At 49.4% G+C, this 23,935-nt stretch overlaps 2 protein-coding genes across 2 annotated transcripts; both read right to left on the bottom strand.

Moving 5' to 3' along the window:
• Window positions 1-1,621: 1,621 nt before the first annotated feature.
• Window positions 1,622-12,707, bottom strand: LOC107509832 (keratin, type II cytoskeletal 5-like). Its single transcript, XM_016142673.2, has 9 exons — window positions 12,231-12,707; window positions 10,185-10,393; window positions 7,767-7,827; window positions 6,977-7,072; window positions 5,429-5,593; window positions 4,482-4,607; window positions 3,778-3,998; window positions 3,138-3,172; window positions 1,622-1,815 (listed from the first exon to the last, which is right to left on the bottom strand). Exons 1-9 carry the CDS (start codon window positions 12,705-12,707, stop codon window positions 1,622-1,624), a joined length of 1,584 nt encoding a protein of 527 aa, XP_015998159.2.
• Window positions 12,708-14,713: 2,006 nt separating this feature from the next.
• LOC107509831 (keratin, type II cytoskeletal 75) lies at window positions 14,714-23,667 on the bottom strand. The gene is made up of 9 exons (XM_016142672.2): window positions 23,173-23,667; window positions 22,210-22,424; window positions 21,303-21,363; window positions 20,854-20,949; window positions 20,550-20,714; window positions 18,558-18,683; window positions 18,196-18,416; window positions 16,840-16,874; window positions 14,714-14,952 (listed from the first exon to the last, which is right to left on the bottom strand). The coding sequence occupies exons 1-9, from the start codon at window positions 23,665-23,667 to the stop codon at window positions 14,714-14,716; spliced, it is 1,653 nt and encodes a 550-aa protein (XP_015998158.2).
• Window positions 23,668-23,935: the final 268 nt, after the last annotated feature.

Here is a 23,935-nt window from a genome sequence, read left to right as displayed (position 1 = left end):
GAGCTCTCCTGTCCTCCCGTCAGCAGCATGGCAGCTAGTCTCTATTTGCCTTTGAAATGCATTTTGGTCTTGAATACATGGCAGGTGTTTTGAGAGTTTACAACTCTTGTAATTAAATAGGGAAACTACCCCATGAAGGCCAGCCTCAAAAAGATCTCTGTGCCTACCCTACTCCCCTATTCCACTGCCACTCTACCTCTGCTTCCTTCAAGAGACTGAGCGATGTGTCCCCTCAGAGTGAGGAAAAATCACCGAGGGAAGAACTGCCTCTCTTCCAAGTCTGCTTTCTCAGGGCTTCCCTGTGGGGAAGGGCATTTGATGGGCCACCTTCAAGAACTTCAGTTCTGGCCAGGGCTGGGGGTAGGCAAATCTGCGCTGTAGATGTTTCAGAGACAGGAAGGTAGAAAAAGAAAGGTCAGGAGGTGACACAGACTCCGTCTGTGCCTACTCTCTCCAACCCTGAGAGAGTGGGAAATACATCACCAAATAGAAGAATGGGAGAGGAAGAAAAGAGAGAAAGAGAGAAGGAGAGGAGGGGGATTGAGAGAGGAAACACACAGGGTAGTTGGAGGATGAGTAGAAAAAGGAGTGAGGGTGAAAGAGAGGGTGGGAAGGGCAGAGGGAAAAGAAAAGAAAGCTTTCCAGAAGAGAGATGTAGCCAACACAGAGGAAAGAGAAGTCCTGAGCCTGGAAGATTGTTTTGTAGGACTCTCCTGGGGTAGTTCTAACACAGACCAATTTGGTTCCTTTTCCTGGTGTGTCTGTTGCAGGCATCTGAAGCAGAGCTGCCTTTCCCACATCCTCTTGGGAGCCTACCTCTTCCCTCTCACCATTGGGACATTTCTGTTTGGGTTGGCAATTCTAATATTGGCTTAATTGAGGCAGATATGGAAGGAATTTGGCTATGAAGTATCATCTAATGCAGCCCCAGGCCATGGAGAACTTTTGGATTCTTGATAAAATTATTCCATTCTCCTACAAATAATGAAGAGTTGGTAATATTTTGAAGGGTATCAATTTCTCAATTAAAACTCTGCTGATGGGAGTTGTCAGGGGAAGTGGCTGGGAGCCTGGGCAGGGGCAAGAAAGAAGGAGGTGAGGAAACAATAAGAGGGAAGGGCTTGTAACATTTCTTGGTCTGAGCGGCCTGCAGGAAAAGTGTTCTGTCTACAATGAGAAAGCACATGTGGAGACTCTAGCCTAGACTGCACTCAACTTCTTTGGAGGCACCAAGGTCAATTCTAAGCACCCCCATGAAGGGCTGTGGTTACAGGAGATCTGGGTTGGACAGGAGAAGGGAGACCCAGCTGCACCCCATGCTCTCGAAACTACTAAAGGGCAAAGTCCTAGCCCAGGTCTTGGCTCAGAGCAGTTGAATTGGTGTTAGTCGGAATGGATGCCTGTGGCTCTGGGATGAGAAGCTAGTGGGGTGCCTCCATGGGGAACCATCTGGAGGCAGAGAAATGGACAAGGTGACATTAGAACTCACAGGCCCCTTTCTTGCTCCCTGTGCCTCTTGCTGCCAGGATTGATTTTGTGCAAGGGGTGTCAGCAAAGCAGTAAACCTTAGGGCTGGGAATGGGGGGCTTTAGTGGGGAGGCAGCTGAGAAGGTGGGACCCTTTAGCTCCTGTAACTCTTCTTAGTGGACGACGTCTTGGAGATGATGCGCATGCTGGAGCTGCTGCCGCCCATGTTGCGGCCGCTGGTGGAACTGAAGCCGCCGCTGCCGCCGCCCCCATAGCTGTAGCTGCTCCCGCCCAGAGAGAGGCCACCGCCCCCACTGTAGCCTGTGCCGCCGGAGGAGGAGACCACGGCTGTGGAGAGAAGGCACAGGGCACACTGGTAGGCTCCTCTAGTTTCCCAAGACCCACCCTCCCTGGGTCTGGTGCTCCTGTGGTTCCCTCCCGTGGTGCTTTATCAAGGAACAGGAATCCCCTCAGTTCCCTGGGAGCCGAGGTTGGAGAGAGTGGGCACAGACTCCGTCCCCATCACACCCTGCCTCGAAGTGAGCCTTTGCAGAAGACGTCATGCTTTTCCAAGCCCTTTCACAGCTATGAGCACACCGTTCACAATGGGCCTGAGAGGATGCCGTTACTACAAGCATCCCCATTTTACAGAGGAAAAATCGGAGGCGCAAAGAGATCAAGTGGCATGTCCAAGGTCACTCCTTCCAGAAACCAAGGCATTAGGCTCCCATGCTGTGTTCATTTGTCATCTATACCAGGGCATCTCACTGAATGAAATGTGAGGCCCCATCTGCCGTGATGGAGTCAGAGACTCCCACACTGGAAGAGGCCGGAAGGCCACCCAGACGAACCTCCCCCGGGCTTGGAATCCCCTCTACTGCATCACTGAGAGGCAGTCATTTGGCTTCTGTTCAAACACTTTCTGCAATGGGGGGCTCACTATCTCAGGACACAGCTCTCCATCGTCTTTCAAACATTTGAAGAGGCCTGTTAGGCTTCACCTCTCGGGATCTGCTTTCCAGGTGAAACACTCTGGTTCTGTGTATGAACTGGTTTCAAGTTCTCCCCTCTCCTGGTTTTTCAGCCTCCCAAATATAATCTGACCCACGAGGGGTCCAAGGGGACTCAGCTTCCTGTGCCCAGGACTCAGGGCTCTATGCATGCCACCTGTCGGGTCACTCTGTGGGATGATTCCTCTCCGTCTCCTACCCGTGAGCCGAGGCCAAGCCAGGTCGGCCACTGCTCTGCTTGTTCAATTGATTTGCTTCTATTCTAAATATAAGTCTTTACCTGTAAGCTGTTTAGTTACCTCTTGTTAGTTGTGTGAGTTTGAAGTCCTGCCAGAACTAGCTGAGAAATTAGTAATTCAGATGGGGACCCATTCCTCTGCGAGTTCCTGTCTTATAACTGGGTTCCCCTGGGGCCCGGGTGGAGTCACTCCTGCGGACTTATGACCCCAGCCCTGGGAATAAAGAGTCACCACAAGTCTCTGTTGACTGCGCCGGGAATAAGGCCCAGAGAAGAGCAGGGTCTCCACAGAGCCTGTGAAAGGGCCTTAATGACATCCCTGCCCCAGCTCTTTCACTTTCTGGCCATGAAATCCTTGTTAGTGACGCTATCGGCTTCCACCTTGTCTCCCACTTTTCTATCATCCCAAGACATTTACTCACAGATGTTCACGGGTCCGACACCTTCTCCAGTGAGTCTGTTGCAGGTGGAAAGAGAAAGGCACATTTCATTTGCCGAGATGTTAAAGAGCCCTGCGTTCTTTGTATTTAAAGTTACCAGCACAGCACACTTACCGTGTGCCAGGCAGTGTGCTTGGCAAAACGTTCATTCATCTCACTAGCTAAGGAAGCTACTGTGACTATATGAGGGGAGATCTAAAGAGATATTCAGTCAAAATATGTAGGGAAATGGAGAAAGGGACCTGTGCTCACAAGATGGGGAGGAATAGTTAGATTGTAGGCATCTCTGGGCAAACACAGAGGCCCTGAGGCTTGTCCCAAGTGTGGCCTCATTTGTTAGAGGGACTGGGCAGAAGTGGCTCTGCTCATGACCTTCCAGGTATCCATGGGCCATCCATTTCTCCCTGATACCTTTCACCTAGGCCCCCTGCCCTGGGTCACACAGGAGCTGTGGAAGGAGATGTGACTGCCGGAGACCTCTAGGAAGCAGCTTCATTTTAACCCCTTTTCTGCCCTTGGAATTTCTACATGGGGCCTGACCCTGCGGGGCTGTTGGCCTCTGTGGCATCTCTATAGTGCTCTGGTGGAGCCTGAGCCATGGTGGGAGGAGGCGGCAACCCACCTGCACTCTTCGCCCTCCAGCAGCTTGCGGTAGGTGGCGATCTCAATGTCCAGGGCCAGCTTGACGTTCATGAGCTCCTGGTACTCGCGCAGCTGCCGTGTCATGTCCTGCTTGGCCTTCTGCAGGGCGTCCTCCAGCTCGGCCAGCTTGTGCTTAGCGTCCTTGAGAGCCAGCTCCCCGCGCTGCTCGGCGTCGGCGATGGCAGCCTGGAGTGCGGCACACTGCCAGGAGGACACGGGAGTTTGTGAAATCATCCACAGAGAATGCAGAAAGATGCGGAGTTTAGGTTAAAAATATGGAGGAATTTCCGGAAATGGATCTCATGCAAAGAAGGCTGGAGCTTCGTCGTGTTTAAAAATAAGATTAGTCTCTGTTCCCCCTGGATTATTTAAGATTTAGCAAGGATAGAGGAAATTATTTTGGGGGTCCTTTTCAATACTGAACATCTCTGGATAATAGGTAAGTAATGCAAGTCAAAGTTTTACCATGGGTGTCTCCAGAGGACAGACCTTTTTCTAGAAGAATTGATGTTGGACAGAATTCAGGGAAAAGGTCCTGACACCTCTGGTGAGGTGGGAGACTGCGCATTCCTGGATGGCCACTCATCTGGGGCGGCTTTGCTCTGCATGGGCCGAGTTAGGACCAGGCCAGGTCTGCCCAGGGGCTGTGGCATGGGAGGGATGATCTATGGACTGCTGCCGTACCTGCTTTTTCAGGTTATCAATCTCAGAGCGCAGCCTCTGCATCATTCGGTTCAGCTCAGAGATCTCCATCTTGGTGGTGCGGAGGTCGTCCCCGTGCTGACCAGCAGACCGCTGCAGCTCCTCGTACTGGGGTGGGACGGGGGGAGAAGCAAGACACAAAGATGGTAAGTCCAGAGGAGAGAAGGCAGTGGCTTCCCAGGGCTCAACAGGCTTTCAGTGTATTGCCTGTGGACGCCTCCCTTTGCTTCTGCCATTCTCTAGCAAATCCATCTCCATTGTCCCTGGGCTCTGCCACTCACTCTTGGTGTCCACAAGCTTCGCCCCACAATTGGACCCTTTTTCTTGGATCCAGTCTTTTGTCCCTCTCCCTTAACACCATGTATCTATCTCATCATCACGAATTCAGCGTCATGCAGGGATGCCTATCACTCTCTGATTTTAAAGCTCTTTCTTCATTGTTTTTCTTGGTACCACAACTCATATCCCCAGTGACTCCCCAGCTCCGAATATTTGCTCTAACCTGGAAAATCTCATTGTGTGACCCATATCCAGCCTTTGACACCCCAAGCCCTCAGCCCCAGACAGTTCCGCCTCTCTCCTTTAGATCCAGGAGGCTCAACCTACCTCTGCTTCCCACCCTCCCTCTCTTATTCCTGCTGACACTGGTGCCCCGCACTGTCCAGTTGTCCTTTACCTCTCCTTTACAGGAGATTGAACGTGTGTTCGACCTCCCTGTGGCAGAAAGACTGACCACCTTCCACCTTCAGCTGGCTGTTCCTCCAGGTCCTAATGATGCAGCCAAACGATGACTTAGAACAAAGGGTAAGTCCAAAGCTGGACTCAGATCCCTTTGACCCCATCAGAGTTGGACATCTGAGAGGATAAAGCTCTTACATAATTGGCCAGTTCTCTATAATTGTTTCATAAACTTGACCTTGACACCTCACCTTTGTCTGGTACCAGGACTCGGCCTCAGCCCGGCTGCGGTTGGCAATATCCTCGTATTGAGCCTTGACCTCTGCGATGATGCTGTCTAGGTCCAGGTTACGGTTGTTGTCCATGGACAGGATCACGGAGGTCTCAGAGATCTGGGCCTGAAGCTGAGCCAGCTCCTGTGATGGCATCCAAATGGGAGTGCTGAGCAGGGCGTGCATGCGTGCACATGTGCATGTGTGTACGTGTGTGTGCATGCGTGTGCATATGTGCGTACATGTGCATATGTGTTGGGATACTGTGACCAGACCTCCGGAACAGATCCTGGCATCAAAGGCTTCATTTGCACCGTCGAGATCCAGCACCCTGCTTCGCTCTAAAAGGGCTGGGAAGGACACTAGGAAGGTCACTGGGTTTACTCCCATTTTTTATCACCAACTCATCGGCATGCAGGGAGGAGCAGCGCAGATAACTCTAGCCAGAATCCTCCCAACGTTACTTCCACTGTCAAGGAAACACTCCTTGTTGTGACCTGTCAGTGTCATAATGTCTCATGCTCTGTGAAAACACATCCTTTCACACCAAATAAAGAAATCATCTCACGAAAGAAAACTGAGTCAGAAGGAGCCAGAAAGCTTTGCTGCTTCCCAGTCCTATTTCCCAACTTTGCTCCTCCCAGCTCCTCAGGGGTGAAAAATGGAAATCGGCTTCTAATAGCAGAAAGGGCACCAGACTGAAAAATCAAGTCCTGGATCTGCCAAGCAGGTTAGATAGTATCTCTGTCTCTCAGAGGGGCTAGTCCTACATAGTACTGCTTCGTCTGATTTCTGGGAAGATGACATAAATTCATGTCCATATAAGCTGGTTTTTGCAACAGTAAACCCACAATTAATTTGTTCAATTATCACTCGTCAGTCATCTAAAGCAACGTTCCCAAACTATGACCCACACCAGCAACATCAACATCACCTGGGAACTTGGTTAAATGCAACATTGGGCTTGACCTTAGACTCATCAAATCAGAATTGGTGTTTTAACAAGACATCTAGAAGACTCTAATGTGTTGTAAAATTTGAGAATCACTGGTCCAAATCGCAAATCTAAGTGAAAATATCCCTTTTTTCTTTATTAACAATTGGTTTGTGTATTTCTTGCTTCAAGAAATTATTATTTTGTTGTCTTGTGCTGCAATTTGTTTTCCCAAATAGTTTTCTCCTAGTAGCTGACCTTGCTTGAGGGTCTCAGCCCATGGGCTTGCTGTACTGTGGGCTCATTCAAAATTAGGAGCCAACACCACACCGGCTGTCGACAATAAAGTGAATATGCAGAGAAAATTATGTCTTTCTGCCCCGTATGGGCTGTGGTCATTGCTCCTGCTGATGGAACAAGGTCACCAACTTCTGTTGGGCACCAAACATATGTGACCTACCGGGCATATCACCTGTCCTTACCAGGCCTACCAGGGACGCAATGCCCCTTTACCCCCTCCTCGAGATCACTGATCCCAGCCAAGGTTCCCAGCTTCTAATGCTCTGAAGGAGAGAGCACTGGTTACTGCTTACCGCATCGTAGAAAGCTCTCAGAAAGTTAATCTCGTCCATTATGGCATCCACCTTGGCCTCCAGCTCCACCTTGTTCATGTAGGCGGCATCCACATCCTGGGCACAGAACATGCTGTCACTCTGAGTCCCACCCAGTCTGGGGGAACCAGCCCTCTGTCTATGGGTTAGGCGGGAGAAGTCCAGCTCCAGGGGATGAGAGCATTTCTCTGTGTCATGTGGTGAAGACAACTCCATCCCGGGCCCTTGGGCTCTCCCAGCCTCTCCCCGAGGCTCCCCTTGACTTTCCCTCCTTGCACTCTCTGCCCCTTCCTCCCCTCACACACCACTGCTCCATCTCCCATCTCCAGCTTAGCTCGGGGCTGATTCTCCCCTCCCTCTGCCTGTACACCCCTAAGCAGGAAGGTCCACAACTCCCCAGAGCTGATCCCTGTGCTACTCCTGTCCCCCAAGCCTGATTGATGTCCTGGAGACTCGGCTCAGCACAAGGCCTATTTTGCTTTGCCTCTCCCTGCACTGGACTCTCCTAATGGGAAGGGGGCTGGTGTCAGGTTTTACAGTTCAGACTTTAGAGCCCTGGAACCTGACTCACTTGGGATTATCTGGGTAACCCTGGGGCAACTTGCTTAACAAAGCTGAGCTTGAGTTTTCTCACTTTTAAAGTAAAGCCTGCTTCCAAGTTTGGTTGTGCAAATTAAATAAAGCCTTGTATATAAGGCCACATGCTTAAGTGGTAACTGCCACTCCTGGAGGGACTACTTGAGAGTCAGAGGGATATTCCCTGACCCCTCACCTTCTTCAACACCACAAACTCATTCTCTGCCACCGTGCGCCTGTTGATTTCTTCTTCGTACCTGTGGGAAGGATCAGAAGTGGATAGGTGTTAGGAGCAGGGCTTCTGGGAGTGAGGTCAAACCGTGAGGGATGCAGGTGGGCAGGCGATGGCCAGTCTCAAGAGCAGACCTGGAAAATGCGCTGCTATAGCAGAGCTCTCCTGCTATACATGTGCCCCCCAAATCCCAAATCAACCGAACAACCGCCCCTGTCTAAACAAAACCCGAATCCGGAACAACAAAACAGAACCACCCCTCATTCTTTCCGATATTGCTTTTCTCAGAGCTTTGCTCCTTGGAGTACTCAGGTTTCATAAAGGGGCATGCATGCATCCTTTTTGACTCCACGGTCTCGCTCCAACCAAACAGAAGCCACGAGGGGAGGAACAGGGAAAATAGCAAGAGGCATGCTGTTCCAGGCCTTGGCCAGCTCTTCCATCCCATGGTGACTTCATGCCTGATTATTATTCTCAGCCACATTGAACCCACCTAGGAAGTAAAGTCTTTAGGCTAATAGGAGCAACCCCACCCCCACTCGGTTTTCTCATTCCTCAATCTGCCCCCATGCAGCAACCCCACTCCCCTCTGCTCACTGATCTCTGGGAAGGAAGTTGGCTTCTGCTCGAGGTGACCCAACCTTCCTAAGCATGGATGAATCCCACCCTCACAACAGCTCTGGACAACTGTGGTTTGGGCTTTGTCTTTTCCACTTTCCAGCTGAGTAACCTGAGGCAGTTCACTTAACCTCTCGGAGACTTTTTCCACCTGTGAAATGGCATGTTGTTAAAACCACAAAGCACTTTATGTATATAACCAGAATCTACCCTGCTTCTTTATTGCCTCTTGTCCAGCAGAATCTGAGACAAGCTCTTTTGTGTCAATTGATGTGGTTTTCCTTCTTGTTTCCTCATGGTGCCTTTTTATTAAATATAAACGTATGTTCTTCACCTAATTCCATGCAACCCTCCTTGTCTTTTGTGTTTCCCAGCTCACAGTCACTCTGCCAGAGAGCAAGCACCATGTAGCCCTTCTCTTAAACACCTACAATAGGAACGTCCCCATCTATTAACTAGGAGGACACTATTCAACACATTCCTCCCGATATCCCTTCTCTGTGCCTTTTCCTTGATCTTGAGCATTTATTTCCTCCTCCAGGAAGCTTTCTTGGATTGAAACACTGTTACTCCATGTTTGCACACATATTTAAATTATCCACCTGCACTTGTTTCTCTTATCTGTGTCTGCATCATTACACAACTATACCTAAACTTCACTACAATAAAAACAGCAAACACTTATTAACAACTTACTATACACACTGGGCACCCTACCAAATATTTTACAGTTAAGTTTTGATTTAATATTTTCAACCCCCCTCCCCCCATAAAGCGGGTGCTATTAATATCCCCTTTAACAGACAAAGGAACTGGGATTTACAGAGGCTAGTTTCCTTTAGGTCATTCAGCTGGTAAGTGGTTGAGCCAAGATTTTAAAGCCACTGACTAGACTCTATACTGCTGTCCGATAGAACTTTCTGTGATGATGGAAATGCTCTATAACTGTGTCCATTATGGTACCCATTACCACAAGTGGCAATTCAGCACTTTAAAAGTGGCTGGTGTGTTTGAGAAGCCGAATTTTATATATTATTTAATTTTAATTAGTTTAATTTTAAATAGCACATGTGGCTACTAGCTACCATGTTAGCATAACTCTAAAGCCTTAACTCTTACTGGGTTACATAAACAGTGACTAAAACTCCATATCATGTCACTTATTTTGTTTGGACCAAGACCCTTAGAAATAAATTAGAAGAATGAAAATAAGAAATTACTCATGTCTATAGACATGAGCATACTCTCATGTTTAGTGGTGTGTGTGTGTGTGTGTGTGTGTGTGTGTGTGTGTGTGGGGCTTCCAGGGAGAAGGCAGTATACATGGCTTTTTTCCCTCTGTTCCTCGGCCCCCTGGCCAAGGTTAAGGTGAATGCATGAATATTGCATAAGTTAGCAATGGGACTGAGTTGAACAAATGTGAGAGTGATATTCTATGAGTTTAATTCTTAACTCATGAGTGGCCCTTGGATGAGTCATTTGCTCTCTCAGAGCCTTGCTTTCTTTATCTGCCAAGTTTATCAGGTTCTTTGCTATGTGTATCATGCTGTCTGTGCCCATGTTAGTTGTCATCATCTAGAACTCTGGTCCCTCCCAAAGTTCCAACATTCTTGACTGCAGAATTTCAGCTCATCCTCTGCATCTACCTTGGGTCCTTAAGTATGCACCCCATTTCCCCACTGGGCTGGGCGCTTCTAGAGAGCAGAGCCTCCCCAGGAGCCTCGGGGCAAGATCCTCCCAGGAGCTGGCTGAGCATCCACTCACTTGTTCTTGAAGTCCTCCACCACGTCTTGCATGTTCTTCAGTTCCATCTCCAGCCTTGCCCGCTCCCCACCTAGGCTGTCTAGCTGTCGCCTCAGGTTGTTGATGTAGGCTTCAAACATAGGCTCAATGTTGGCTCTGGTGGTTTTATGCTCCTGCAGGAGGCTCCATTTGGTCTCCAGGACCTTGTTCTGCTGCTCCAGGAACCGCACCTGCCCCAGCCAGAGGTGAGAGACTGTGAGGTCTTCCTTGTAGCAGCCCCCCTGGAAGGCTCTGGGATCCAGGAACCCCCAACGGTGTAGGGGGAATCCTGCAAGACCTCAGAGTCCAGATGGTAGACTCCTCCTACATTCCTGGAAGGAGCCAGGAATGTACAGAGCCAAACAAATGTAGGTGCAATGAGCCCAAGAGACAGGCAGCGGCTTGGTTTGGAGGTTGGAGAAACAAGGATGGCCAAACGGGCTAGAGACCCTCTGAATAACCAAACCATGTTGACATGTGGTAGGGAACATTCCACCATCATGTTACTGGGTAAAGTTTTGATGCCCATTAAATGGGCAGGAGTTTCTTGGCAGAAAATTCAATCTGTCTATTTTCTTTTCCACATGATTTCTTGAGATCTAGAATCTGGATTCAGTCGCCTACATGCTCCAGGAGTGTTGGAATGGGTCACTCTGGAGTTTCGTGGAGGAGGCCTGGGCACGATCCCAGCCATGGCTCTCACTAGCTGTATGGCCTTTGCAAACCCCGTGCTCCCTCTGCTCTCTCAGGTCTTCTGTGGTCTCATGCTACTAATTTTTTTTTTTTCTTGAATTGCACTCATCTGCCCTTCAGCCTGGGAAAATATGCAAAACCTTTCTCCCTAAGCAAAGTCCTTCCATTGGGAGTAGCTGGAATGACATAACCCCAGAGAAGGAAAATCCAGAGCCTCTAGGACTTCGGAGATGGCATTGTGCCTTCAGAAGGTCTTTGACAAGTGTGCCATTGTCAGAGGAAGGAGGGCAGTTCTGGCCCCAAGCTCCTCCTTAGTCATATCTCCTCATTCCTCATGTCCCCTCCAGATAAACCTAGGACAAGCAGGGCCCACATTCTGCCCCCTCAGTCAGGCTCCTGAAAATCTCACAGTTGTTGCTACAAACACCAGGCCATGTGGGGTGACATGAGTGATAAAGTTAAAGAACCACTGCCTTAGTGGTTATGATTTACACATTCAAAGATCTGGGTCCATCTGATGAGGCATTTCATAGCCTGTTAGACCTGCAAAAGTACTTTAGAGTTCATCCATCCAACACAACTAAGGCCCAAGAAATTAGGGATTTGCCTAGCTGTAGAACCAAAGACAGGACCTGGCTGATTGCCTCTTAGTTTAACACTGTTTCTTCCAGATCCCAGGTATGGAGCCTGAGTGATCCAGATCCTTGAAATGGTTCTTCCCAGGCGATAACAACCACCTTTGACACGAACAAGTGGCGATGCAAAATAGAATCCAAAATAGAATCATTTCTTTCTCTAAACTGGGGAAATCCCTAGGATTCCAGGCCTGGAATCCTGGAATCCCCCACAGCATGGGGGACTCAGGGCTGAACTCACAACTTTCCTGTCACCAAAAGAAAAGTATAAAACTCTTTGAGGGCACCCCAGCTAAACACCCAGCTTCTCAGACATACTCAAATCACTAGGCAGGTTGCCACAGGAGGACTTGCCCCTATTAAACTGGGCAAGAAAACTTGAACTGAACTCGTAACATTTTTTTCCTTTTTCCCTCCAAACAGATCCCCTTTTACTGTCTAATTTCTAGCCCAGTAAACAGATCACTATCCATCAAAAGAGTAATGTCCCTGCAGTGAATCAGACAGCCCTAGGGTCTGGAAGTGGACACTTTTCTGCTTTCGCCTCAACAAAGTGGGAAACCACCTCCTCCTCCACCCCGTTAGCAGTCTTCCCAGTCCCCGGGATCGCAGGTGCTGGGCTAGTCACAACTCTATTCAGAAAAGCATAGAAAGCAGAGATCCCCCAGTGTTTCTGGGGGGAACCCTATTTGCCTCTCACCTTGTCAATGAAGGAAGCAAACTTGTTGTTGAGAGACTTGATCTGTTCCTTCTCCTCCTTCCGCACCCGTTGGAGGGAGGGGTCGATCTCCAGGTGGAGAGGAGTCAGGAGGCTTTGGTTGACAGTGACCTCCTGGATGCCTCCAGCTCCAGGCATCATCCCGCCTCCAAATCCATACCCGCTGGAGGATCCCCCCACCCTGTACCCTATGCCTCCAAGACCCATCCCGTAGCCAGCACCCCCAAAGCTGCCCCTGCTTGAGCGGTAGCCTCCGCTGACAGAGATTCTCTTGCTGCCTCCAAGACCATGGAGGCTCCTGGTCCCAAAGCCACCCCCAAAGCCACCTCCAAAGCTTTTCCCGCCATGGGTCACGGAGACAGAGCTGAAGCTGGGCCGGCAGCCTGGAAGGAGGTTTGCTGAGGAAGCACTGAAGTTTCGAGTGCTCCCCGACTTGATGGTGATAGATCGTTGGGTCATGGTGGGAGCTGGTGCCAGAGGGTCAAAGGAGCAAAGATGTCAAAGTGATGAGGAGCCTTCAGAGTCTAGCTTTCCCAAAGTCTCCTTGACTTTTATCCCTTTCAAAAAATGGGCTTGGCCTGAGAAGATCAAAGACCACTGTGTTGAGTTCATCTCAATGGCATGTCTGGCCACAGCCCATCTTTCTGCCCTGCTAATCATCACAGGGAACACCCTACCCAGGGCAGGACCAGGCCTGGGCATTCAGGCCTGGGGCAGAACTAGGTCCCAAGACCCCTGCCTCCCAACCCACAGATTATCTGCCACACTCTGCAGATACTCCCAAGGCTTCTCATCTGCTCCTCTCTTCTTGATTCTTAGATCTTGGACTCTGAACCCAAGCGCTTCATAATGCCCTTCCCATCACGGTCACTTATGAAGACAAGAAACCCCATTTATTGAGGATTCAATCTGTGCCAGACCAGGTGGCAAGTCAGTTGCAAGTGTTGTGTCGTTGGATTCTCATGATGACTTTTTGAAGGTAGATGACAATAATAATTGCTAACATTTACTAAGCAGCTACTATGGGTAGCTGCTTTACACCTGTCTTCTCCTTTAATCTTTACACAGCATCACGGGGGGAGGTGGCTATTATCAGTTTTGTTTTAAACTTGAAGCAATTGGAGCATAGAGTCGTCAAGAAACTTGATGGGTCACATAGCTAGTGAGCGCTGGGTCAATGTTAGGGCCCAGTGGTCTGACTGCACCTCACACCAGTAAGGTAGCTTGTCCAAGGAAGCAGACTCATGACTTAACTCCAAATTCCTGTCCTCTCTACTCTTCTTGTCCCTGGGTCTTAATGTGCCCCCACCTCCTGGCCCCTGGGGATGAGGGGCATTTAACAATTGTTCTCAGTGTCATTACTCTCCTTCTTGCTGTCCTCTCCCTCCCAAGCCTTCCGAACTTTTCTGGGTGACACCCACCAGGGCTCAGGCCTGATGGGAGGGGTCCAGGAGCCTCAGGAATGTGGGTGGTTCCGGATGTCTCATTGCTGCAATTATGGGCCTAAATGGCTCCTCTGAGAGGTAAAAGCACTGCCCCCAGGACTGATTTTTAATTCCTCTCCTGCCCTGTTATTTTTCTGCTCAGGTCTGCAAGTTTGAAGCTGTTGTGGAACAATGGCCCCTTTGCTGGCAGAGGGCTGGGCTGCCCACCCTACGTCAGTGGCCTCAGAGGAATACAGTTTGTCTTTGGGAGGGGATGGCATCACCCTGCATGACATATGTAGTGGAAAGCCTGGGCAGGACTTCTGCCCAGGGGCTTGGGCTTCTCAAAGAAGGCATCCCAACGAGAGGTAGGAGGAAGTGGGCAGAAACTTGGGTGAGGAGTTTGGCCAGCAGTCTGCCCTTCCATCTCTCCCATCTCCCTGGTTTAGCCTTCTTAGCTCTGGGAGGAAGAGGGGAGGTCTGACATACTCTTAGTACTCCTTGTGTGGGGCCCTGTGCTGGGAGGGGGCCTGGAGGAGGAGGAGAATTGCTCTATGCTCTATCACAATTCCAAATAGAGGGCTGGATACCAAACACATTACACATACATTTAATGGACACATTCCAGGGAGGGGAGAGAGGGAGCCCTCACTTCCAGCAGGCAGTTTATAAGCACCGTGAGACATAGGGACCGACAACCTGGCATTGAGATGGCCTGGGAGACAAAAACTCCCCATTTCTGCAACTGGAGGGAGAGAGGACGAAGACGGAGCTATAGGGGGAGCCTCTGCAAGACAAGCTGAATGTGAATCTTGAAAGTCTCTGTGCTTTGGCATGGAGAGGGCACCAGGAGCAGTCTTGGGACTGTCAGGAGGGCAGAGGCAGGCTCGAGTTGGGGATTGGGGTTTAGCCAGGATGCCAGGCTACATAGCACCAAAGGTGGGCCTTGTGGAAGGTAAAAGAAGGAGAAAGATCCAGGTGTTCAGGGGCGAGTGCAGACCGGCCAGGTCAGAGCTGGTTTCAGGGAACAGGATGGCGTACTTAGTGCTTGTAGCTCTTCCGACTGGAGGACGTAGTGGAGACAAATTTGACACTGGAGCCACTGCCCCCAAGGCCCCGGTTGCTGCTAGCACTGAAGCTGGAGCCCCCGAGGCCTGCACCCAGGCCGTGCCCACCACTGGTGGTGAAGGAGTAGCCGCTGCCCCCACTGAGACCCAGGCTTCCACCTCCAAGGCTGCTGCCACCTCCGTAGCCACTGGAAACAGTGGAGGTAACCACAGCTGCCGGAAGAGAGGAGACATGGTCAGAACCAAGAGCAGGAGAGAAGACACCTGGGGTGTCCTGACCTGTGCCCCGAAATCATGGGGTAGGGACTGTGGTCAAATCAGGTAGTTAGTTATTTGTCTCCTTCCCGTTGTCCCGCCTGCATAGCGAGACCGCTGTCCTATGCCTCGGCCTGCTTTTACTTGCACTGCAGCACCGCCGGGGATTCCCTCAGTCTGGAATGGCTCCCTGCCTCCCCTCAGCTACTCAGCACCTCTCTTTTCCTTGTAGAACTTAGTAGAGACCTCTCTCCTCCCTGCAGCTATTCGGTCCACCTGCCTTTCCCTTTGATCCCATCACACTCTCCTCTGCTGCTCTGTCCCCATCTGCCTCTGTGGCCTGGCTCTGATGTCTCCCTTCCTTCTGCAAGCTCATAGAGGAGACGTGTATATACTTCCTTGACATCCCTCAACCTCCATGCTCTGCCTCCAAGAGGGGGGCTGGAATATTCCTCATAAACTAAGTGACAGATGACACTTTAGCCAGCCAACTCTGCCCTCTATTTTCTCTCCCTAACTTGCTCTTTTCTTAACTTTTATGATCATCATCAACTTAAACATCTAGGACCGTACTTTGGACTCTTGAGAAAGAAAATTGAAATAAAAAATGAACTCTGTTATGGGATGAATTGTGTCCTCCAAAAAAACATGTAGAAGTCCTAATCTCCAGTACCTGTGATTGTGAACTTGTTTGGAAATATGACTAGTGTCCTGGTGAAGACAGACACACAGGGAAATGGCCTTATGATCACAGAGATGGAGATTGGAGTGATGAGCCAAGGACTGACAGACACCGTCAGAAGCTAGAAGAGGCAAGGGGGGATTCTCTCCTACAGGTTTCAGAGGGAACGTGGCCCTGCTGGCACTTCAATTTTGGTTCTCTAGTCTGCAGAACAGTGACAATAAATTTCTGTTGTTTTAAGCCACCAGGTTTGTGGTATTTTCTTGCATCAGCCCTAGGAAACCAATATAGACTCGTAGGTTCTTACAAGAGAAAGGAAACTTTAAAGGTTGTGACATCCATTCCCAAAATTAGCTTTTAGGGCCTCTGGAGCCACTAGACAAGGACATCAGGGTAGGACACCTGGGTGGTTTAGAGAGAGGGCTCAGCCTTCCAGAATCATTGACTAATATAATCAATTGCTTTTGTGAATCCCACATCAAGAAAAACGAACTCACTTGTAGAGTTTAAGTTGTAGAAGTCATTGTTGCTGGCCTCATGGTGCCAGCACTGAGCTATGTGAGTGATGCCTTCTGCTTTTACTGTCTCGGGGCTGTGATAGCCTGCTAACGCCTCTCCTGTTTCTCACCCGACTGCTCTGTCTTCCTGGTGCTCTCACTGCCTTGAAAACCCTTGGTAACTTTCTGCATTATTCCATTCACTCTACAGAGTTAAGTCAAGCAGTGGGGCTTCTCCCCAGACTGTTCAGGGGAGCGGCTTCCTATATGGCAAGCCCTTATGCCCAGTGTGAAGGCTCCCTTCGAAGGCTGAGGGGAGACCATAAAGCCTGTCTACATCAAACATGCATCTCTGAGCTAGACTTGCAGCCCCAGCAAGAAAGGGGAGTTGGGAAGTGTGGCTCATGGGTCTTTGAAAACCATGCAGAAAGAAGTACAGCAAACCTCCCATCATCCCCTCCGTGGTGCTCTCTCACTTACGAAGAGGTAAGAATTGCGACACTGAAGACTCTCTCCTAATGGGCTCCCTTTTTAACGAATTCAAAACCTTAAACCGTCTCAAAATGAGCCCTATGGCTGGGATCCCCTCCAGTGCCTCCGCAAGCCCGCCACCTCCCCATCCCCCAGTCATATAACTCCAAATGACACAAAGGAAGTCATACTCACAGATGTTAACTGGAGAAACACCCTCTCCACTCAGCCTGATTGGGAGGAGAGTGGAGAAGGAGGTTACTATTGTGTCCAGTAGCTTGTGGTCACTTGAAATGACATTTTAGTGTATTTTTAAATGCATTAAAAAAAACCCTTTGTTATTTTTATTGCAGAAGTAATGCAGGTCGAAATTATTTAAGTACTAATAGTATTAAAAATAATTTAATGAATGAAATAATGTGAAGTTTGGGGTTCATAGGGTAAAACCTGTAATCTAAGAAACACATTTTTGGTTTAAACTAAGTTGACACCTTAAGAGAATTAAAGCTAATTATCCACTGGTGTCAATTGGAAAGGCAGGGTTTGTTATAAAACAAGAATAGTTCTCTTTCAACAATGAACTATTGTCATGCATGGGCAGGGCTAAGGTTATTATAGGTGCGGAGAGGAGTCTGAGTCATAAACATAACAATAGCAATAATTAGTTTATTATTGTGGCAGCCGCTAGGCTAATTTTGTTTTACGTCTTGAGGACTGAACTGGCATTCATTCATAAACATATACTCAGAAAACTGAAAAGAGCTGACAATTATTAGGTACCTGTTGACTACACTATGCCACTTAATGCTCTCAACAACTCCATTAAGCAGATACTATTACGGATGGGGAAATCGAAGCTCAGAGAGGTTAATTAACCTGCCCATGATCACAAAGCCAGATTTGAATCCAGATTCATTTGACTCTGAAGCCCACATCTTTGGCCACTAACCTGAATGATAGCTAAAAATTAATGAACACTTTTTATGTACCATGTATTGTTGTAAGAGCTCCATGCGTATTTGCTGTATTAACCTTCTCAAACACATATGAGCTAGTAACTATGCTTATCCCCATTGTACAGGTGAGGACATTGAAGAATGGAGAGGTTAAGTAATTTGTCCTCGGTCACACAGCTGGGAACTGGCAGAGCACAAAGCTCCCCCTGAGCTTGGGGATCATGTGATTCTACCATTGAAGAAATTGAGGCCCAGAGGAGATACTGATTTTCCTAAGGTTACACAGCTAGTTAGTGGTAGACACGTAAACCTAAATCCTAGGACAGTTCGTTCCCAGTCCAGAGCCTTTCATACCACACGTCCAGCCCTGCCATGTAACCAAATTTCTTTTTTGATAGAATTTGATTACTTAGACCTGATCAGTTCTTAAATTTGATGATGATTTAGTGGTGAAAAAAGGTGGACCTGGATTCTTTGTCACCACCCAATTCCACCTACATTTTGCTCTCTTTTCCAGAGGAGGAGGGGGCTGCACCCACCTGAGCCCCTAGGAATGGCCAGGCAGCTGGGATGGACTTAGTGCCTTTGCCCTCACCTGCACTCCTCGCCCTCCAGCAGCTTGCGGTAGGTGGCGATCTCCACGTCCAGGGCCAGCTTGACGTTCATCAGCTCCTGGTACTCACGCAGCAGCCGGGCCATGTCCTGCTTGGCTTTCTGCAGGGCCTCCTCCAGGCCCACCAGTTTGGCCCGGGCATCCTTGAGAGCCAGTTCTCCGCGTTGTTCTGCATCGGCGATGGCCGATTGCAGGTTGGAGTACTGAGAGGAAAGGAGAAAGCTATGAGATTTACTGGTAGCCCCTGGAGGTATGGTGCTACTTGGATTAGAGTCCTGTGAGCATAGTTGATGACTTGGAAGACATGCGTGTGTGGGGAGCTCTTGACCCTGCCAGAACTTTACCTGCTTCTTGATGCTGTCAATCTCGGCTCTCAGCCTCTGGATCATCCGGTTCATCTCAGAGATCTCTTGTTTGGTGTTTCGGAGGTCATCACCATGTCTGCCTGCCGAGACCTGTAGCTCCTCATACTGAGAGAGCCAGAGCAGAGTCAGTCACCTTGTCAAAAGCCTGGGCTGTTCACTTCCTATCTGCATAGCCTGCCCTCAGTGCCACAACAGACCCATCCATTCACTGGTCATTTACACATTCTCTTGCTTATTTATTCAGGTGATATTTCTTGAGCACATCTACTTGCCAGGCACATGCTAAGCTCTGGGAATATCATGGAGAACATAATCAGACCCCCTGCTTACAGTTTATTGTGGAGATAGACATTAATCAAATCAGCATATTATTGAATCTATAGTTACAAACTGAAATAAGTGCCCCTTAGGAAATGAACAGGGTCCTACAAGAGTGTAATAAAGGAATTTGACCTATCTGGGGGTGGGGGGGTGGGTGGTAGTCAGGGAGTTCCTTGCAGAGAAGGAGATGCTCGAGCTGGACTCTGAAGGATGGGAAGGAGTGACCTAAGTGACTGGCTGGGAAAAGAACATTATTCCAGACAGAGGAAATAGCCTGTATAAGGGCCCTAGGAGTGAGAAATGACTTTTTGGTCATTGTCCTCAGAGAGTTCCTGGTTACTGGACATACATCTGATTGTGGCCATGAATTTTGGTAGCCACACAGACAGACTCCAGTGCTGGGGAAATGGGAAGGGGGTGCAGGGAAGTGGTGTTGGATAGAGAGCCAAGGCTGTAGAGGACTCAGTTCTGAAGACTCTGTAATGGAATCCTCTATTTCATGGTGCACAACTAGGACACACTCATTTAGGGGAAATAGATGCACCCTGTCTCCCCTAGCAGACTGGAGTGAAACCCACACCTTTTCCAATGGAAGGGGGGACCCTGTGATGATCTGTCAGGTTTTGAAAGTGCTGAATAGCTCAGCTCCTGTGTTTCTAGATACACATGATTAAAGGGAACAGCACCTCTACTAGGGAAAGGAATTGTTCACTATAAATTTTAACCACTTCACCTGGGATTAAGTGCATCCCACCCCCACTCACCATCAAGGGGCTGCCTCTGCACTATGCGCCCCTGTCAGCTGACTCCCTCTTCCTTCCCACCACGTTGCAGACTTAGGGACTAAGAAAGTGCACAGAGCAAGCAAGGGATCGAAGCCAGCTCGTAGGTGAGCAGCTGCCCCTGGAAAGTGTCTGGATTTGGCAGGGAGCACATCTCATGGGTTGAACTATTCAGCCTACTGCACCCCTTCAAAGCCAAATCTGACCATCTGTACCTGTGGACAGCAGTTTTCTGTGGTGACCTAACCTCCCTCTTCCCGATACAAACTCTCTTGCTCAACGAAGTGCTTCCTCGTTTCTCATTCCATCCCCACAGGACTGCTTCCTCAGCCTTAAGCACCTCTCACTTTCTGGGCAATCTTTTGTCCTTCGCTGCTTCCAAAATGGGCTGAAAACCCATTTTTATTAAGATTATCTATTTCTCTCCCAAGATTGTCCGTTCACTCCATGGCCTCCCAGATCTTGGGCCCTGTTTGCCGTTTATTTATTTACAACTCTGTAACCCTGCTTGGCATGTAGTCAGAGCTCTGTAAACATGTAGTGAATAAATAAGCCCTTTAGAAACAGCTTTATGACTGTTCCCTTATTGTTTCAGAGTTTCACTCAGCCTCCAACCAGATCATACGTGATGTGGGGACGGTGGATGTCCTGAGCAGCCAACATCACCTGACCACCTATTAGGGTGTTTGGTTGGGTTTCCACACACATTTTAAGCCAAGTTCTTATAGCACCAGAGAAGCTTTTGCTAAGTTGAAGAAAGCGGAAATGCTCACGTTTCCTGAGGCTTGTGGCTAATAGTTAAATGATGATTTGGAGCATCAGAGAACACAAGCTTTGGAGTCTATCACAGATGTGCCCACACACTCACCTTCGTCTGGTACCAGGACTCAGCCTCAGCCCGGCTGCGATTGGCAATGTCTTCATACTGTGCTTTGACCTCAGCGATGATGCTGTCCAGGTCCAGACTGCGGTTGTTATCCATGGACAGCACCACGGACGTGTCACTGACCTGAGTCTGCATTTGGGACAGCTCCTGCAGAGCCAGTAAACTCAGTGTCACCAAGGCATAAAAAGAAGGGCTATGAAATCATGCGGTTGACCACCCATCCAGGTCAGGAAGCCCTCCTTTGGCATTCCTGACAGGAGGGATAAAAATATTTGCAGTTTCTTACTTCCTCATAGAGCATCCGTAAGAAGTTGATTTCGTCAGTCAGACAGCTGACCTTGGCCTCCAGTTCCACCTTGTTCATATAGGAGGCATCCACATCCTGGAACAACAAACGGCAAAGGATGCTGTTCTGAGACTCCAGCCCCAGGTGGTGAGTCTGAAAAAAAGCTGGACAGACTCCTGCCTGGCCTTTCTAGGTTTTAGCAAACTCTGCATCTAAGGTTTGGGCTTGGGAGCAGGTGATGACCGAAAATTGGCTGCTTGGGTTCCCTGGGCTAACAGAAACCCAAGCAGGGGGAGTGGGGCCATAAATACAGAGAGAGCATTTTGGTGCGAGCTTTCCCGATGTTCTTCAGGTTGACGTGACATTTCTTGAGTGGGGTAGGGGTCAGGTCACCCCACACGTCATGATTCAGTTTTGAATTTTCTCCTTTGAGAAACATTTCCACCCACCTTCTTCAGGGCCACAAACTCATTCTCAGCAGCCGTGCGTTTGTTAATTTCATCCTCATACCTGTGGGCAGAGGAGAGGGGGCATACTGTTGAGCAAGGTTTCAACTGCGCTCTTCCCAGGCCAAGGAGGACGGTACTGATGTGGCAAGGTTTAAGAGACCTCAAATCATCTCTAGTGCTTCTGCTGACCTGTGCGTGACTTTGGGTGATTCATTTAACCTCTATTTCTTCCTCTATAAAAGGGGGAATAATTTCTTCTGCGAGGGTTTTTTTCCCTTCTTTCTTGCACAAGTTTGTTTACTCTTTAAAAAACGTTTCTGCTGTAAACTTTGTACAGGACACTATTCCTGGCAAATTCCGATATATTTTTACTTAACCTCAGGGCAGCTGTTTGAGCAGTGTGCTTTAGTAAGTATGTATATCTTTAATTCAGAAAACAAGGATAAGGCAGCGAGGACCATTTCACTGGATATCCCCTTTCACTGGATACCTTGCCTACTGTAGTCTGGGTGATGGCCAGACAAATTTTTTCTTCCTGAGGAGGACCAGATTGCCTCTCTATACTCTAGTGTGGATTCTGGAACTGCAAACCCATGTCCAGCAGAGTTAAATAATATGCTGACCATGAAATGACATGCTTTCCAGAGTAGCAATGTTTTGTTAGGTGATGCAGATATCCCTTTGTGGTAATGTAGCCAGGTAAGAATAGGCTCCTTGTTAATAGTGATGCATGAGATGAGGGTCCCTCTGTTTACCCCCACCATGCTGTCTTCATCTTATAGGATAATGACTTCAAGTTCCAAATGTTCTGGCTGACATCGGCATTTCCTTCTTTGCACCTCTCTGGTCCTCATGAAAAGGAGGCCTGGGATGACTGCATGTGACCAGGAGCCCATCTCCCACTCACCTGACTTTGAAATCTTCTACGACGTCCTGCATGTTCCTCAGCTCAGCATCCAGCCTGCCACTCTCGGTGGTGACGCTGTCCAACTGCCGGCGGAGGTCATTGAGGTAGGCGTCAAAGAAGGGCTCCAGGTTCTGCCTCACAGTCTTGGAGCCCTGCTCCTGAAGGAGGCTCCACTTGGTCTCTAGGACCTTGTTTTGCTGCTCCAGGAACCGTACCTGGAAGGGAGAAGAAGAGAATGAAATTTTGAGAAACTGAGAAGACTTGAGAAATTAATTGGAGCCAGATACTCCAATTAATAAGGGAGGGAAGAAAAATATAACTCTCGACCTGTCACTATATAGTTGACATTCATCTGTCAACTACATAATTGATGATTCCAAGTCAAAATGGAAAAGCCCTTGAAGCTTCCCTGAAGTTGTCTGGGGCTTCCATAAAACTAGAGTAGTGAGCTTGGAGGCCTCTATGAGTCCCGATGCCTGCTCTGGGTTAGGGTAGTTTGCTGAGTGGAAACTCCTCCTATAGAGCAGCGGTCCCCAATCTCTTTGGCACCAGGGACCGGTGCTCCTGTGCGAATCTAATGCCTGATGATCTGAAGTGGAGCTGAGGTGGTGATGCTAGTGCTGGGGAGGGGCTGTAATACAGATGAAGCTTTGCTCCTGCTGTGTGGCCCGGTTGGTCCATGGCCTGGGAGTTGGGGATTCCTGCTGTGGAGAACAACTTATCTTTCCCTGGTGTTGACTGAACCAGTCTACATGGCTCCAAGGGGGACAGGAGAAATTTCCACAAGGTCCCCTCGAGCAAGTTGGCCCCACTTGCAAATGCCTCAGCCCCCTGGGCGGTACCTGCCGAGCCAATGTGCTTTCACAGGGAGGCTGTTGCATTGCTGCTCCCCTTCAGGGCTGGAGCCTCTCCAAGAGGCCCTGCCACCCCAACCTAATGGAGCAGATGCAACTCCAGGCTCACCTTGTCGATGAAGGAGGCGAACTTGTTATTGAGGGTCTTGATCTGCTCCCGCTCCTCTTTCCGAACTCGCTGGATGGTGGGGTCGATTTGTAGGTTGAGGGGAGTCAGGAGACTCTGGTTGACGGTGACTTCTTGGATACCGCCAGGGGGGCAGACAGGGAAACTAGGGCCAAAGCCTCCTCCAACTCCGCCCCCATAGCCAAATCCACTGCTGACCCCAAACCCACTGCTTGCCCTGCCGCCAAAGCCACTTCGGAAATTGCTGCCACACCCACTGATGGAGACCCTCTTGGTCCCTGCCAGGTTGTAGAGGCTGCGGCTCCCAAAGCTGGTCCCAGGCCCACTGATCCTTCCCAGTCCCCCGCTGCCTCCCGTGGAACGGGCCATGGAAACGGAGCTGAAGCGGGAGCGCCCAGAGGCTGGAGTGGTGGCTGAGGCGGTGCTGAAGCCTCTGCGGCTGCCGGTCTGGAAGGTGACGGTGGACTGCCTGGACATGGTGGCTGAGAAAGAGGGGCAAGAAGAGCTCCCGATGTGGGTGCGTGTGAAGGGGGATAGAGAAGAAAAGGCATCTGGGGAGCCCCAGGCCCCTTGGCTTTTATGGGCCTCCAGGAGGGGTGGGGCAGGGCTGATGGAGGCCCCTGATGGCATCACCTAGGCATTCGCCAACCCTGAGCTCACACTCGGGAAATGGGGTAGGAGCCTCTGGTTGGTTCCCCAGCGTCCCTCCCCCACGTGGAAACTCCTTTCCAGTTGCAACTTGATC

The sequence above is a fragment of the Rousettus aegyptiacus genome, unplaced genomic scaffold (genome assembly GCF_014176215.1).
Source record: "Rousettus aegyptiacus isolate mRouAeg1 unplaced genomic scaffold, mRouAeg1.p scaffold_m13_p_2, whole genome shotgun sequence".
NCBI lineage: Eukaryota > Metazoa > Chordata > Mammalia > Chiroptera > Pteropodidae > Rousettus > Rousettus aegyptiacus.
The sequence above is the reverse complement of the archived record's forward strand: the minus strand, read 5'-3'. Positions and strand labels throughout refer to the sequence as shown.

Coding starts and splice junctions, on each gene's coding strand:
- LOC107509832 (XM_016142673.2), bottom strand. CDS start 12,707: ATGACCCAACGATCTATCACCATCAAGTCGGGGAGCACTCGAAACTTC. Junction 7,828..10,184: donor GTGGAGGACTTCAAGAACAA/GTGAGTGGATGC, acceptor TCCTTCCCACAG/GTACGAAGAAGAAATCAACA. Junction 3,999..4,481: donor TTGATAACCTGAAAAAGCAG/GTACGGCAGCAG, acceptor TCCTCCTGGCAG/TGTGCCGCACTCCAGGCTGC.
- LOC107509831 (XM_016142672.2), bottom strand. CDS start 23,667: ATGTCCAGGCAGTCCACCGTCACCTTCCAGACCGGCAGCCGCAGAGGC. Junction 21,364..22,209: donor GTAGAAGATTTCAAAGTCAG/GTGAGTGGGAGA, acceptor CTCTGCCCACAG/GTATGAGGATGAAATTAACA. Junction 18,684..20,549: donor AGTCCTGGTACCAGACGAAG/GTGAGTGTGTGG, acceptor TGGCTCTCTCAG/TATGAGGAGCTACAGGTCTC.